The sequence below is a fragment of the Hibiscus syriacus genome, unplaced genomic scaffold, assembly GCF_006381635.1.
Source record: "Hibiscus syriacus cultivar Baekdansim isolate YM2019G1 unplaced genomic scaffold, ASM638163v2 tig00110722_pilon, whole genome shotgun sequence".
NCBI classification, from domain to species: domain Eukaryota; kingdom Viridiplantae; phylum Streptophyta; class Magnoliopsida; order Malvales; family Malvaceae; genus Hibiscus; species Hibiscus syriacus.
Window position 1 is genome coordinate 353,282 of NW_024062840.1, and position 14,643 is coordinate 367,924.

Here is a 14,643-nt window from a genome sequence, read left to right on the forward strand (position 1 = left end):
CTATTCAAAATCAATTCAGGACCTTCACCTTGCACGAATCCTGAATTTTCATCACTCAAACAGCTCTTTTTCATGTTTTCAACTTAGGACCTCCTTCGGGTTCAAGACGCCCTTTAGAATTTTCATCTTGAACCCCCATTTTGCTTTCCTTTTCTTTTTTCTTTATTTTTTATTTTCTTTGTAATTCCCCAAATTTTGGTTTGTAACCAAAACGTAAATTTTGAAAGCTAGTGACTAAAGTAGAAAGTTGGAAAAGTTTAGGGACCAAAAGGGTAATTTTTAAAATTTAGGTATTTTACCCCGTAAATGAATAGTTCAAACCTAAAAATGACATTTTTGTGGGAATTAGAATTTTGATCCAGAATTTGTGTTAAAAACTATAAAGCAGTAAAGTTCGAAAGAAAATATGATAATCGGATCGAACCAGAATTTTACGAAAATTTGAAGGATGATGGATAAAGGTTGGAATTTTATTTTCAACAGTGAAATTTAATGTGGATAAGTGTAATTGAAGTCGATTTTACATATTTAGCAGGAATTAGAAAATTTAGTGGCTAAATTATAGTTTTTTGAAAATTTGCAAGGGCAAAGGTGGAAAGTGAATTTTTATTTGTTCACATTTGACTTTGGAATATTAAAATGGATGATAATGCAATGGCAAGTTGAAATTATCATGTTTCATTAAGAGTAAAATGATAATTTCACATTAAATGAATTTTAAATTCATTTAGATTAGATTAAGTCAAGTGTATTATGTTTTAATTGAAGAAAAATCATAAATTTTCAGTTTCTTCCAGACCCAAAACGTCCACCACCATATCTACAAGGTAAGAATTTATTTTTAGCTTATTCAATTGATTTTTGGATTAAGCTATTAGATAGAGAATTAATCCCTTTGAAATTCTCTATCATTTGGTATAAATATTACATGAAGATCATGCTTATATGATGAGTTTGGAAATTAGGGTTTATGTACGATTTGTTGATTTCGAAGATTTGATGAAAGATTTTATGTTTTTGATGTTGAAGATTAATTCTAAGAAATTTAACCCGGTTAATTGGTCAATTAATTAGATAGTAGATTAGGTATCAATTAAATTTTTCTTCAAAGTTTGGTTCGAAATTGGTTAACTGAATTAATTAAAAATATTTAATATATTATATATATTACATATAACTAAGATAATGTTTATACATATATGAGATATTTCCTATCTAATTCTTATAAGTAAATGTAATAACATTTAGGTGAACAACACACTTTGTACTTAAAAGAACTTTTAATTTTCTCAAAAATATACATATAATTTAGTTTTCATTTCATTTTAATATCCACCGTTAAAAACTTGATGCATTTAATACTTAAACTATCATTTTTGATCTGTTTTAGTACTTAAACTTTCAATTTTTCAAAATTTAACGTTTAATTTTGAACGAGATACCAAAATGGAACAAAAACTAAAGCTTTTAATGACTAAAATGAAACTTTAGGTATTAAACGAATAATTTACCCTAACATTTATCATACGTACGAACTTTTGAGACGGTGTGCGACTGCGTCCCAGATCTTGGATGTCGAACCATTTGCTTTCTTCTCAATGGTGGGGGCTCTTCCTTCTTCTCCATGGTGTTATGCAAAAATATCAACCAACTAGAGTCGAATCTCGTCAACATTTCTTGGCCTGGGTATGGGGTTGGATCTCATCGATTCTTCTTGATCTAAGCACGGCTGTGTATGGGTCAACAGTCTTCATTACCTGTTTACAGTTCATTTTTTACCTTGAAAATTTTTTCTCATTAATTCTCTCCCATGATCGGATTAGGCGTGGAAGCTGCTTTTCCATGCAGCTTTCAAAAGTTGCAATTCTTTGCCTTTTGTTTCAACGCTCAACCCCAAACTTCAATCATAAAGTCTTATGAGCAGGGAAAAGAGAGGACCCCAGATTTTCTGGTGTCTGTGATTCACATCGTTGAAGGATACAATAATTCGTGCCATGTCCCCCTGAAAGGAACAACACTTGAAACAACAATCGGTGGCAAATATCCTCAACATCCCATGTCTCAACTAATTATCAACCAACACACCGAATTTCGATGTTGTTGTCTCTCATCTGATCTCATACATCGTCCCCCACAGTAATGGAGGTATCACTTTCCTTTTGCCAATGAAAACATACTATTATCTAAGTTAACATTGATAAGCAATCGATTGCCTCAATAGTTAAGTTCGTAAAGCTACATTAAGTTGACACAAGGAAAATGGTAGACATGCCTCTGCTTTGATTTCATCAGTGGAAATATACATGCATTATCACAGAGATTATATACATACACACATATACACACATGTATATATATACACACAGGGATCAGGGTCGAGATATTAAAGAAACACTAGAGATAGTAAATAGCACCTCAGAAAGTTAAAAACTCCAGTGAAACCTAATCCATGATATATTTTAATCTATTGATTCATACTCTCTTGATGGTGATCTCGAACGGATACAAAGTTCAACTGGTCTACTTGCTTCGGGTGTAGAAATCATACCTCATGCAGATGGAATGTTAGCAGGTGTGCAAGATGCAGCCCTCTGTTGGATGCGGTTTATGCTTAGTTCCATACTCCTTTGAACCATGTCTTCCAGTAATCTCTTAGCAGTTTCAGCAGCTTTATCAGCTCCATCTACACGGGCAGCGATATCATACACAATTTTCTCCAGAACCGAGGAAGCCAATTTATTTTCTTTCGGAGTGTCTCTAAGCAAATCCAAGAGAGTGCGGGCTCTTTCTTGAGCTATGCTGGTGCCCTCTACAGTCAGTCGTAGAAGCCCTGGGATTGCACCTTCATTAAGGATGAGTTCCCTGTATTTTTCTCGGCAGCTTTGGCACAACGAAAGCAAAGCACCAACAGCATGTTGTGTGCTTACATGAGAGCCATCCTCCACAGTCTCAACCAAGGTTAATATCCCACCATCTGAATCAGTCATTGCAACCCGACCTTCTTCAGATTTAGAGAGGATTTCAAGTAGGGCAGTTGCTTTTTCAGCAAATTTCGAATATTTCTTGCATTCTTTGAGGAGGTTGATAAGTGGGGAAACTGCTTTCGCATCGAGAATTGGAATGGAATTCTCTTTGCAGGTTGACAGGTTGTGCAAGGCAGTGACGGCATCAACTTTTCCTTGAACACTTCCCGAACCAAGGATTTGAACCAGAAAGGGTGCAGCACCAGAGGCTGCAATCGTGGGCTTGTTAGGTGCAGCAGCTGTGAGTGTTAGTATTGCAGCCGTCGCTAATTCTCTCAAACCACTATTTTGCAGTTTGAAGAGCTCCAGAAGAGGAGGGACAGCTCCTGCTGTCACTATATTGACCTTGTTTCTGGTAACATAAAATAAAAATGAAAACCAAATAAGCTCACTGCATAATCAGAATCCGACGCTAACAATTCAATGGACCCATGAAATAAGAGGACAGCAGCAACTAGCAAGAGTAAAAAAGTACAGAATTTCCCAACCCAACAAGGAAAATGATACAAATAAAAAGAATTTTGGAAATTTGTATCAACATAACTTATGTTACATAATTGACATTTATTGTCATCGAGAACAGAGAATCACATAACTTCAAATTCTAGAACTGGGTAGAGTCATCAACATGGGCAAAGGAAAGGAAATTGTATTGCCAGAACTTGAATGACAGTCCGACATCTAATTCAGCTTTTGCAAACCATGTTAGCTGGAATACAAAATTTGGACTTCGGATAGAACCCTAATAACATATTTATGCATCTAAAAGCAAAGATTGAAATTTACATCAAGAAGCTACCTTTTCCATATATTCTCATCCAAAAAAAATCCATTTTTATATTAGAACCAAAACAATCTAAAAAATACAGAGAGCTAAAAGACACCACTTGAATCAGTCCCCTCAATCAATTATTTTCTATGGACAAGGACCAAATAGAGAAGCAATCAAATCCCACAAAAATCAGTGAAGCTACTAATAAAACTAAAAGAAAAATGACCCCATAGCCAAATACTCTCAAATTTATAGAAAACTAAATGAGTTAATAGACTTGATAATTTACTCGAAGAGCTTAAAAATGCAACCCTGTATAACTTATAAATAATTATAACCCATTTTTTCATCCAGTAAAATTTTCCAATCAACCAAACAAACGATGAAAACAACAAGAAATCAAACAATAAGCTTTAAAAAACGGGAGTTTAGAATAAATCCAAAGATTTAATGACCTTTCATTTCGAACAGCAAGGTTGAGGAGAGCGAGAAGAGAAGCTTCACGGGCATCAAGATTAGGGGAGGAGAGCATTGAAACAAGTGGCTGAATAACCCCAGCAGCAGCAAATTTCGAACGTGTCTTAACAGAAGATTTTCTAACGAGTTTTCTAATGTCTCGAGCAGCTTCAATCTTGGCCTTTAGATCTCCGGTTATAAGCTTCTGAGAAAGCTCGTGTATAAGGGCTTGCTTCTGGAGGTTCCAAGTCTCTTCTTCTTGATCTTTGCCGGCGGCGGTCGTTGGGGTTGTTGGCGGTGTTTCCTCCTCCTCTGCGTCGTGACCCATCTTTACTTTTGGGGTCTTTCCAAAAAAAAACATGAGCATATATATATATATATATAGTTATGAATTGAAAATTATTTAATATTTTGTATTTGATATACTTTTGTAACCTTTTACTGAATTTAGAAACTATATATTGATTTTTTATATAGGAATCTCTAATGTTATTAAAAATTAAAAATATTTAAATTATTATAAAAGTAATCACAATTCTAAACTAAATTCATAATAAAAATATTTTTCTTAAATACGAGAAAATTAACCCCTTATATCACAAAGTCCATATAAGAAAAATGTTAAAAAATTAACCAAATAAAATCGGATAAAAGGTAGATACGAACAGATCTAACAGTATCGACAAACAAACTACAAAATGGATGAAACTATTAAAAGATCATCGAGAAATCGTAAATTAGAATTGAGCGATGTGAAAATACTATCCACGAACGTAAATCGCGTATCTAAATTCAATCCGAGGATCTAAAGCATGAAAGATCAGCATGATAACAAATAAATAGCACATTGATTAGTCGTGGTGATATCAGATCTAACCCTAAAAAAAATAAACGAAAATAACGGCTAAACGACCAACGACCTAGAGAAAAAGATGGCATGAGAGAAGAATACGTGCCATAAATGCGCATAATTATTAATAAAAAAAAATAAAAAAAATACTATAATAAGGCAAAAGGAAAACAACGAAAAACAAAAGAACGGGGGCGGTCAAGGAAAAAGAGAAAAAATAAAGTAAACATTAGCATTCGTATACGGTAGGGAAAGAGGACTAGGTCTAAAATTATTAGATTATAATGTTAGTTCTGAGTTTATTTTCTTTACAAAAAAATAAAAATGTAACGTGCTTCCTTGATCCAACTCCCTTTAATAATCCTTTTGTCAGAACATCAACCATGTTTCTGTTTAGAACATCGAACTAGAGAATCAAGTGTTGTATTCCCGACTTCCAGTTAGTTTTTTTTACTCGTGAAATGTTTGCAATAGAATTCATGTATATCTTTAAATCATATATTTGACGTCTCAAGGTTCTAGTTCAAATCTCAGTATCCAAAGCCTGCTATTTTTTTTTTTGGTAATGGTTTGTTGCAAGTACAATACCTTTAAATACAATGAAGAAAAATATCTGCAACAGCAATTACAAACAAGGATCTCATTTGCATCATCAAACTACACTGTAAATTTGCTGGCCGTTGATTATTAAATTTTTGTAAATTCAAAAGTACTAGTGCTTTACAATTAAGCTAAAGAATACACCTTTACTACTTGTGCAAGCCAAGAAATCAGACAGCCACACTTTCACTTGGCATTTAGGACACAAGCCTCAACTGAAATGAAACAATTGAAAATTTGTTGGCCTTTGCTTATTATACCAGTTACAACACTTCAGTTCAGTACATCCTTTTCTCTTGCTACCAAAATTAACTTTACAGGTAAGACAAGACCTAAATCTCATCTTCCAGAACCCCCTAAACCTTAAATAAAAGGAAAAAAGTTTCTCACCCTTGATAATAAATGCTAAGAGTTCAAAGAACCTGAAGATGGAAAATATGTAAGGCCAAAAGCTTTAAACTATGAAGAAGGAAAATTGGGCAAACACCATAGCAAGAGACGACCTGCACATGCCTACCTTCACTAACTTTAAACTGTCAAAATCAGTTAAAGGCGAAACTGAATCTTTTATGCCCTCAACCCGAGCAAACAGAAGATACCATTGGCATTTTTTTGCCTCTTTGAACAGAATTACAATCTTAACTCTGGCTAATGGTGTATCTTCTCAATGCTCCTCTCCATTCAGACCTGTTGGAGTTCTCAAAAGTAACACAAGATTGGAGACAATGAATTGTTTTGTTTGGTTGATTTACAAAAAGAAGGGGGAAAAAAAGGAAAATATCTATCCTTGTTTCAGTAGTTACTGGGCCAGTTCATCTGTGCATGTTATAAACATTGGGAGCAGGTCCTCCCATGTCAACAGCTCTGGCCATAGTCTGAGCCTGTTGTAGAAGAGGATGAACACCAGCTGCTACTCCTTGTGGATGATAGATACCAGCAAAGGAGCCAGGACCAACCTGTGTTGGAGCAAATATTACATTCTGATTCTGAGGGGGAAGGTTATAGAATGAATTAGCTGCCAGATTGGACATATCTCGACCAGGGGGAGAAATCCATACAGCTGAACCTCCACTCTGCAGCAAAGCAAATATGTGAAAAAAATTCATAGAGGAAAAAGAATTTCTTGTTTTATTAAACATAAAAGACACCTAATAAACTTGTCAAGAAGGACAAGGTAAATGACATTCTTCCCAGACCTATGTTTATCCAAATCAGAACAGAGAATGCTTAAGGAAGACAGGTGCAGATAAGTATATTACGTAGAATCATAACAGAATTAGATCAACCGATGAGAACGTGATCACCATTTTACGCATCAAATTAACATGAATTTAATGCATCAATAAGGCATAATCTTTTGTCCAAAAAGGATAGGAATTTATCTTGATTAAGAAGCAGAATTACCAATCACCCCAAACTGCCCCCTAAACTTTAAAAAACAGAAAAACAAGAATTGATATTTGCAGGCTTCTCAAAATAGTAGCGTAAAAAGATGGAAAAGGCAAGCAAAATCATCCAAGGATGAATGCAAAATTCAATTTCAAACACCAAAGACAATTCCCAGCTGCAAAGAACTACTTTAATGTCGACAATGACATAAGGAATTGAGATGTGAACCAAAAAGATTGTTCTTATATTCTTGTCTTATTTCATAAATGTAGTCCAAAATATATCGGTAGTTAGCAGTATACTCCAATAGAAAAAACTTGTGCCCAAAGATACATAGAAAAACAAACCGAGAACAAACTCGAACATGAACCTACAAGCCATTACAAAATTTTTGTTTTCATAATCTCTTCAAGATATTAGAAGGAAAGACAAAAATGGGAACATGTTTCTAACCTGCTGCCCTGTGATGTAGACATTGCTTTCCTTGAACTGCGATGCACCAAGATCCTCATTTGTGGTTGAGTTTCCAGTTGTCGCATCAGAACTCGGATTATAACCAGCTGTGGAGGAGCCATATGGCCCATAACCACTTGGAATTCCAATATGTGCAGAATTCGATGTATTATTTCCAGGTTTAAATTGAGGGAGTGAATATTTGACTCCTGTGGTAGGCGCTGATGGTGCAGAAGGATAAACAGTTCCAGCTTGAGGTTGTAGAGGAAAAGCACCATTGTTTATAAATTGGTGGATTGCAGGAGAAGGATAATAAATAGGAGAGTAAAAGGGGGCATATTGAATGTAGTTTGGAGGATAATGTGGTAAATGAACCCCAGCTGCTGAGCGATAGACAGGCACTGGTTGCTGAGTCACAGGTATAGAACTTTGCATGGGCCCATCAACTTGAGTTACTACTGGAGTTGGACTTGCTGTTGTCAGTACCAAAGTGTTTCCACCCTGCCAAGTGCCAGCAGATGCAAATAAGCTCCAAGTTCCAACAAAATTGAATTAATACACATTCCATTTGCATGTGTTTAGAGTTTGGATGCGTCCAGAGGTAATAGCATATTCAAATTCAATATTAGTATGTAGTACTGCACAGAAAGATGAAGTATAAAAGTAATCAACTGCCTTGTCTGACAATCATGTAGCTTTGTTTGAGGATTCAGAGTGGTGTGGCAAGGGTAGGCTAATTGTTGAGTCCGACTCAGCAAATGCAATTAAATGGATTAAGAACCCAGAATTGTGTCCTTCAGTTTTTTTCACAGCTAGTAAACGATATTGTCAATGTTGCTATAGAGCATAGTGTCATTGTAAGATTTGTAAAAAGGTCTGTGAATTGGGAGGCTGACAGCTTGGCTAAGGCGGGTATAGGTTAGTAATTCAGGACATTGAGGATTTACAGAGGTGAGTGATTGAGTGTGGGGGTGGCGTTTGTAATAGCCGGCTGTCGTATGTAATGTAATCTTTTCTGGAATAACATTTGAGGCATTCTTTTCCTCCTTCCAATGTCCGCTGATGTATTTTTGTACAGCAGTGGTTATGAAGGGGGTTTTTAACAAGGTCTCGCTCTTTATCAAAAAATAATACCACTAAAAGTTTCACTAAGCCCGACTTCTCAGCTCATCCAAAGGGGCTCCAAAAAAGAAAAACGTAGGAGGTTTGATTGTTTCTACAGAGAAACCATCTACCTTTTCAACAATAAACACCAAATAAGTGATACTTAGAAGTCACCAAGTAGGACAGAGAATCATCTATCTAGAATGTTCAAAATCTGGGGAACTATATTTCAGCAACTAAAAATTCTAGGCAATAGATCAAAGTCCAACGGAATTTTGGTATATTACCTCAAACAAATTAGTCAATTAGATAAGGAAAAACAATATGCTTATTCAACTAACGACAGTTTGCATGATTTATTCAAAAAGTAAATATTCTCCAGTAAAATACACTTTTTCTATGTAAAATTATGCAAGGTTATTAAGCTTAATCTCTGCAAACCTCTTGTGGAGACTGATAAGTCTGTGGGAGAAGTACTGCAACATTCCCATTGTATTTTGTGGCAATTCCAGCCGAGGGAAAGGGAGAAAGACGACCATCATTATCAGCACTTGAACGGTAGAACTGGACATAATAAGTTGCTGGATCAAATGGCTGTTGAACCTACATATCAAAGCATTAATAAAACAAGAAAGAAGTATCACAGCCTACAAGAAGCAATACTGAAATTGACTTTATAGAAACAATATTATAGAAATCAGCAAATATGACCAAAAACAAAACTCAAACCGAGAATTTAACATAAACTAGTTAACATATGAAACTTTCAACTACTTATTACATAGAAAAATCATGCTAAAAGAAACTCATGCTTGAATAATACAAAGACAATTGTAGAGCAGCATTTATTTTGGGGGATGCTCACAACAAAGCTTGAAAGGCGAGAAACTTCATGTGCTTGAGATTCAGGGTTTTCAACTGGTGCTAAAATAGGAGGGACAGGTCCAAAATTGTAGTTAGGAGGTGTATGGACCACAGGGTATTGATGGCTTCCATAGAGAAATGCATTCTCCTGCTTGTTTTCATTATACTCTGGAATGGAACTAGAGACATCACCATCACCAGACAAATTTTCAGGAGCATGTGCAGGTGATTGTGGATGATCAGAGTAATCTCCTTCCTCAACAGTTGCCAATGCATTTTGATTGCTAGAAACAGTAACATACAATAAGCTATCATGAGCCCAACATACAAAAATAAACCAAATAATAGCAAGATTGCTATCCCTAGAAAGGTTATCATTGCTTATTCCATAGCAAAAGGAGTCAAAATTGCTTAGGAGTCAAAATTGCTTAGAAGTCAAAAGTTAACAAACCTTGAAGCCTGCTCTTCAGAAGTTTCATCAAGATCTTGAGAAGCCTCAGACAAAAGTGTAGGACTCTTAGCACTCTCCTGACAACCAACATTGCTCAATGTTACTCCTAAACTAGCATCAAAACTTCCAAAACTCAGCCTGGTTCTTTCAGATTCAGGGACATGTATATGATTTGGAATTATAACATGTCGACGTTGCGGGAGATGCAACTCCTCTAGCTTCTTCTGCAATTTTGAAGTTGATTCTTCAGAGTCAAGAACTCTTGAAACAGGCTGTGAATGAGTATTGGCTTCAACTGAACTAGTAGGAACATCAGATGCACCAGCTGTTCCCGAACCCTGCCCAAAATTAGAGCTGATCGGCTTTGGTTTCCACTCCTTATTTGAACCAACTGCCGATGACATATAGGAATTAATACTTCGCTTATATTAATCAAGCATAAACTATCTTCAGGTAAGAACATAAAGTAGTCCAAACATTTTCATTTACGGTTATCAAGTCATCACTCATCACTAAGTAATATGAAAAGAACGAAAAAACAAGTAAATTTGTGCTAAAGGTATCTTAAGCTTTAAAAGCTTTACTTTTCGTTTCTCACAGTTATACTGTTATTTAAGGGATACTCCTATTTACATATGGGTAATTCACCCATCCTTCTCGGTTATAATAATGATTTTCATTCAAACTTTGCAACAAACGTGCCACTGAGTTCTATTTCGCTCAGAGGAAAAGGTGACTGATATCCATTTACCAAAATTAGTTATAGATTTCAATGATTATAAGGAGTAACATAGTGGGTCTGAACTCTTAACATCATTAATCAATCAAACAAAGGAGGCCATTCAAGTAAACTTTCCAGGTCTAAGTGAATTTAGATAAATCCCATCTCTAACAAATAACGCACATATCTTGATATCTAGGTTAGATCGAGACAACTTAAGCATCCATGTACAGTTCAGCAAAACGCCAAAAATCAGCTCTTTATTTTTTGGGTGTATCAGAAGGATTATAGCACAAAATCCACAATGTTTCTCTGGATTTACCCAATTAAGCCATAAAACCAATAAAACACCATCTAAGTTTCATCGGCAATTACCAATAAATAGAAAAGTTACAAAACAGCATTGATCAAGACAATATTCATTCAAAATACCTTTCTGAGGACCGAATACTTGTGAGTGGCTACCATAATTGGCTGAAGGCCGACTCAAAGAGGAACCATGGGTTGCAGCAGATGAAGGTTGGGCAGACTCACTCGGCAGATTTTTCACTACTCCAGAAGACTTGCTTGACGCCTTTCCTCGCATGAAAGTGCTACTAAGCTCAGTAGCTGCCATAAGTAATAGAAAGAACTAATCAGATTGACCGGTATAAGAAATATAAATTTCCAATTTTTTTTTTAAATCCTGACCAGAAGCTAATTTTCTTTCAGTAGGGACAACTGCATATGGTTCTGCAGAAGCCCGGCCACCTCCCACTTCATGTTTGATCGTGCCCAAAGTGTCAGGGGGCTGAGAATCACTAGATGGAACTAGTACATGGTCTGAGGACGAGAAGCAGATTGTCCAGGAAGATGCTGGAGTAGTTGACATGGAGCAGCCGCTAGGGCTAGCTGCAGGTGGCCCACTCATGTCCCCACTTTCAAAGGCAATGGTAGGTTTGTTTATTGCACCAGCAGGGGATGGTGCACTCCCGTCAGAGCTCACAACAGATGAATTTTCCGAAGGTTGATTGGCAGCATTTCTTGCAGGTGCAGAAGAAGTTTCAGCCACTACACCAGTAGGACCATCGACGATGACAGGTACAGGGCTATAAGACATAATAATGAAAATGTAACAAACTGCATTTAACTGAATCCATTTTTAATCAATCGACAATAATAAGCATAAAAAGAAAATCATATAAGATAGCAGATCTCCAAATTCTGGCCACCTGGCTACCAAAGTTGATTCTTTAGTTTCTGTCTCCAGTGAGGTTGATGAAGATTGACCACTTCTTTTCTCTGCAACTAGATTTGTTCCATTATCTCTCCCAGGACCAAAACTCTTGGAAACACCAGTTTCTGATAGGATAAACAGGCAAAAAATTGTATGAAGACAATTGTTGACAATAATTCAAAATTTATAAAATCAAGCACAAGGGTCACAGAAATTTTGTTTATCAACTCATTCTTTCAGAAGCCTAACACCATTTTGCAAGAATTGATCATGTTAAATAGATTTTTGTTCCAAATTGCTGTTTACCATGTTCTGCATAACGAGGAGGGAAATTTCCCCGGCCACCCCTACTCCCCCTTCCCTGTTGACCAGATCTCCACCGGGACTCTGCGGACTCTTTGTTGTTCAAACTCTGCAACAATGAGTAATAAAATCATATGATTGGAAATGATTAAACAGAGTCTGAACCAAACAAAACAGGGGGAAGCTTTCTTACTGTACTATACAGGTGAAATAAAAGGCATTCTTGACAAACTACTTCCATGTAGTCTCAATCCCCTCCTCCCCGCCCCAAAAAAGATTAAAAAAGAAGCATGTAAGCACTATGCAGATTAGCTTTCTTCAAATAACGGACCCTGCTTCCTTATTACATTTTGTATTCCTTCACCCTATCACCTTGCTTCCTATACAACCTCAACAACTTCACCTCCAAACTCTCCAACCTTGAGACAACTTATAGGCAAAAGATATTTTCCATGGGTAAAACAATAATTGATAGGAGTTGTCTACTTCTCTCTATCGCATACTCAATTTATGATTTGCTTACTACCGCAACTTTTCCAAACCAATATCTTAATTCTTAACAATAAGAAGGTTAACATTGCCAAAACAGAAAAATGCAAAACTTACAGCAATTCAAAAAGTGTAAATTCTTGGGAAATTTGCAGTGGAGAGTCTCTTACCTCTTTTTTCCTGTCGCGTTTTCTTTTGACTTCACGAAAAGGATCTGAAGGGCAATATAAAATATGTTTAACTATTTGGAAAAAATCTCTGATAAGAAAAATACAGTGTTTACAAAGGATGGCACCAAATAAAACAAGAGAGCAAAAAGCAGTTACATAGGCATAAACAAGAGAGTAACATTGACTAAGAACAGAAAATGATAGCTTCATAAAAGTACCAACAGATAATGTCCAAATAACATAAAGCGGAAAAACTAAGCAATGAGCTTCAAAAGAATAAAATTTGCAGCAGCCAAGACCATTTAGGAGGCAACTAAGTCAAAACCTCGCTTCTAGAGACAAGTAAAGACCATAGAGACAAATTAAATCCCTAGCCCTCGAAAAATGAAATATAAGCAAAATAAATATGAACACCAGCAATTTGCAAAGAAAAAAAGAAACTAAAAATACAAACCATGCATTTACAGGTACACATAAGATATCAAACCAAACTGTAATAATACCATGAACAGTGAAAACCATTATACTCCAAGAGCCGGTTTTTTTTAAAAATAATAAAGAAAATAAACTACTACAGTCCCCAGCAACAAAACCCAAATCACCAAAAATGAAATTATGATTAAAGACGAGCTCGAGGAAACACAGATCACAACAAAAGATACAAAAAAATAACACCCAAAAAAGTATAAGATCAACCCCATTTTAGTAAAATAAACCCCATTAAAAATCCATAAAAGAAATGGAAAACTTAGCTAGAAAGATATTTGAAAGCAGAACATGAAGAGAAAGGAGTACCCTGAAGAAGGAGCCTCTGAGCGGTTTCATTGGGATCCATGGAACATTCCTTAAGCATTGCATAAATCTCATTTTCACTGTGATTATCCGTGATCTCTTTTATGTTTTGGATCGTTTTCCTCACGCTGCTCGGAATTGATGAGACCCTAAACCCCCCACCGCTCATCTTCTCAGGAAAATCGGTTTTCCTTTCCTTTCTTCACCACTTCCCTCTTCAAACAAAGCTCTATCTCCTTCCCTTTCCCTTTTTTATTCCAGTAGCAACTATATTTTCAGATTATTAGTATATAACAATAATAACTGTTTTTTGTTTATTTTTCTAGAGTGCATAAATAATGAGAGAAATGGAGAGTAGAGACTGAAGAGAGGTACTCAAGAAAAAGCAAGGAAGAAATAAAAAACTTAAATGGGAAAAAATTGTGGGTATCTTTTAATTGATCTAAAATGAAAAGCAAGAGGAAAATGAAGGGAAGGAGGGAGCAAAATGCAGACTCTTTTTTTTCTTCTTCTTCCGTCCACTTACTTACACTTTCCTTTTGTTTAAAATCTTTTATTTTTTTAATAATTTAACTTACTATAAGATAATATCTGATCTTTTTAATTCATTTAAGTGATTTGTTTTCACGTTGATAATATCTAAATTAAATGAATGTTGGTCAGGAACAACATTGACTTAAGTTTATGAATATTATTTTATCATTTAAATTTTTTTTTTTGAATTGAGTCAAACTAAATATATTTTATTATTATTTTAATATAATTATAAAATAATATTTATTATATATACTCTTAATCAGTTTACAATAAACGTTCAATCACTCTACTACAATTGTCGGTGCTCGAATCCATAACATCTAGAAACTACAATGATTCTTTTAACCACTGAGATAAATTGATTTTTTTCATATTTGTTCAACTTTCTATTTAAATTTAAATATAATTATTTATAGTCATGATTATTGTGTTATTTAGTTCCATTTAAATAAC

General features: G+C 35.3%; 2 protein-coding genes across 2 annotated transcripts; both read right to left on the reverse strand.

Moving 5' to 3' along the window:
* Positions 1-2,249: 2,249 nt before the first annotated feature.
* On the reverse strand, positions 2,250-4,588 carry LOC120139108 (U-box domain-containing protein 3-like). The gene is made up of 2 exons (XM_039154438.1): positions 4,251-4,588; positions 2,250-3,375 (listed from the first exon to the last, which is right to left on the reverse strand). The coding sequence occupies exons 1-2, from the start codon at positions 4,577-4,579 to the stop codon at positions 2,550-2,552; spliced, it is 1,155 nt and encodes a 384-aa protein (XP_039010369.1). The 5' UTR covers positions 4,580-4,588; the 3' UTR covers positions 2,250-2,549.
* A 1,616-nt stretch (positions 4,589-6,204) lies between these two features.
* LOC120139109 (GBF-interacting protein 1-like) lies at positions 6,205-14,134 on the reverse strand. Its single transcript, XM_039154439.1, has 11 exons — positions 13,657-14,134; positions 12,862-12,905; positions 12,206-12,311; positions 11,895-12,024; positions 11,374-11,771; positions 11,116-11,292; positions 9,963-10,353; positions 9,513-9,795; positions 9,089-9,250; positions 7,544-8,044; positions 6,205-6,774 (listed from the first exon to the last, which is right to left on the reverse strand). Exons 1-11 carry the CDS (start codon positions 13,820-13,822, stop codon positions 6,514-6,516), a joined length of 2,619 nt encoding a protein of 872 aa, XP_039010370.1. The 5' UTR covers positions 13,823-14,134; the 3' UTR covers positions 6,205-6,513.
* Between the last annotated feature and the right edge of the window lie 509 nt (positions 14,135-14,643).

Bases quoted from the DNA above. Each gene is read 5' to 3' on its own strand.
- LOC120139109 (XM_039154439.1), bottom strand. From the start codon at position 13,822: ATGAGCGGTGGGGGGTTTAGGGTCTCATCAATTCCGAGCAGCGTGAGG. The intron at 12,025-12,205 runs GTAAACAGCAAT...TTATCCTATCAG, and splicing joins TCCTCGTTATGCAGAACATG to AAACTGGTGTTTCCAAGAGT. The intron at 11,293-11,373 runs GTCAGGATTTAA...TACTTATGGCAG, and splicing joins TGAAAGAAAATTAGCTTCTG to CTACTGAGCTTAGTAGCACT.
- LOC120139108 (XM_039154438.1), bottom strand. From the start codon at position 4,579: ATGGGTCACGACGCAGAGGAGGAGGAAACACCGCCAACAACCCCAACG. The intron at 3,376-4,250 runs GTCATTAAATCT...TTATGTTACCAG, and splicing joins CTTGCTGTTCGAAATGAAAG to AAACAAGGTCAATATAGTGA.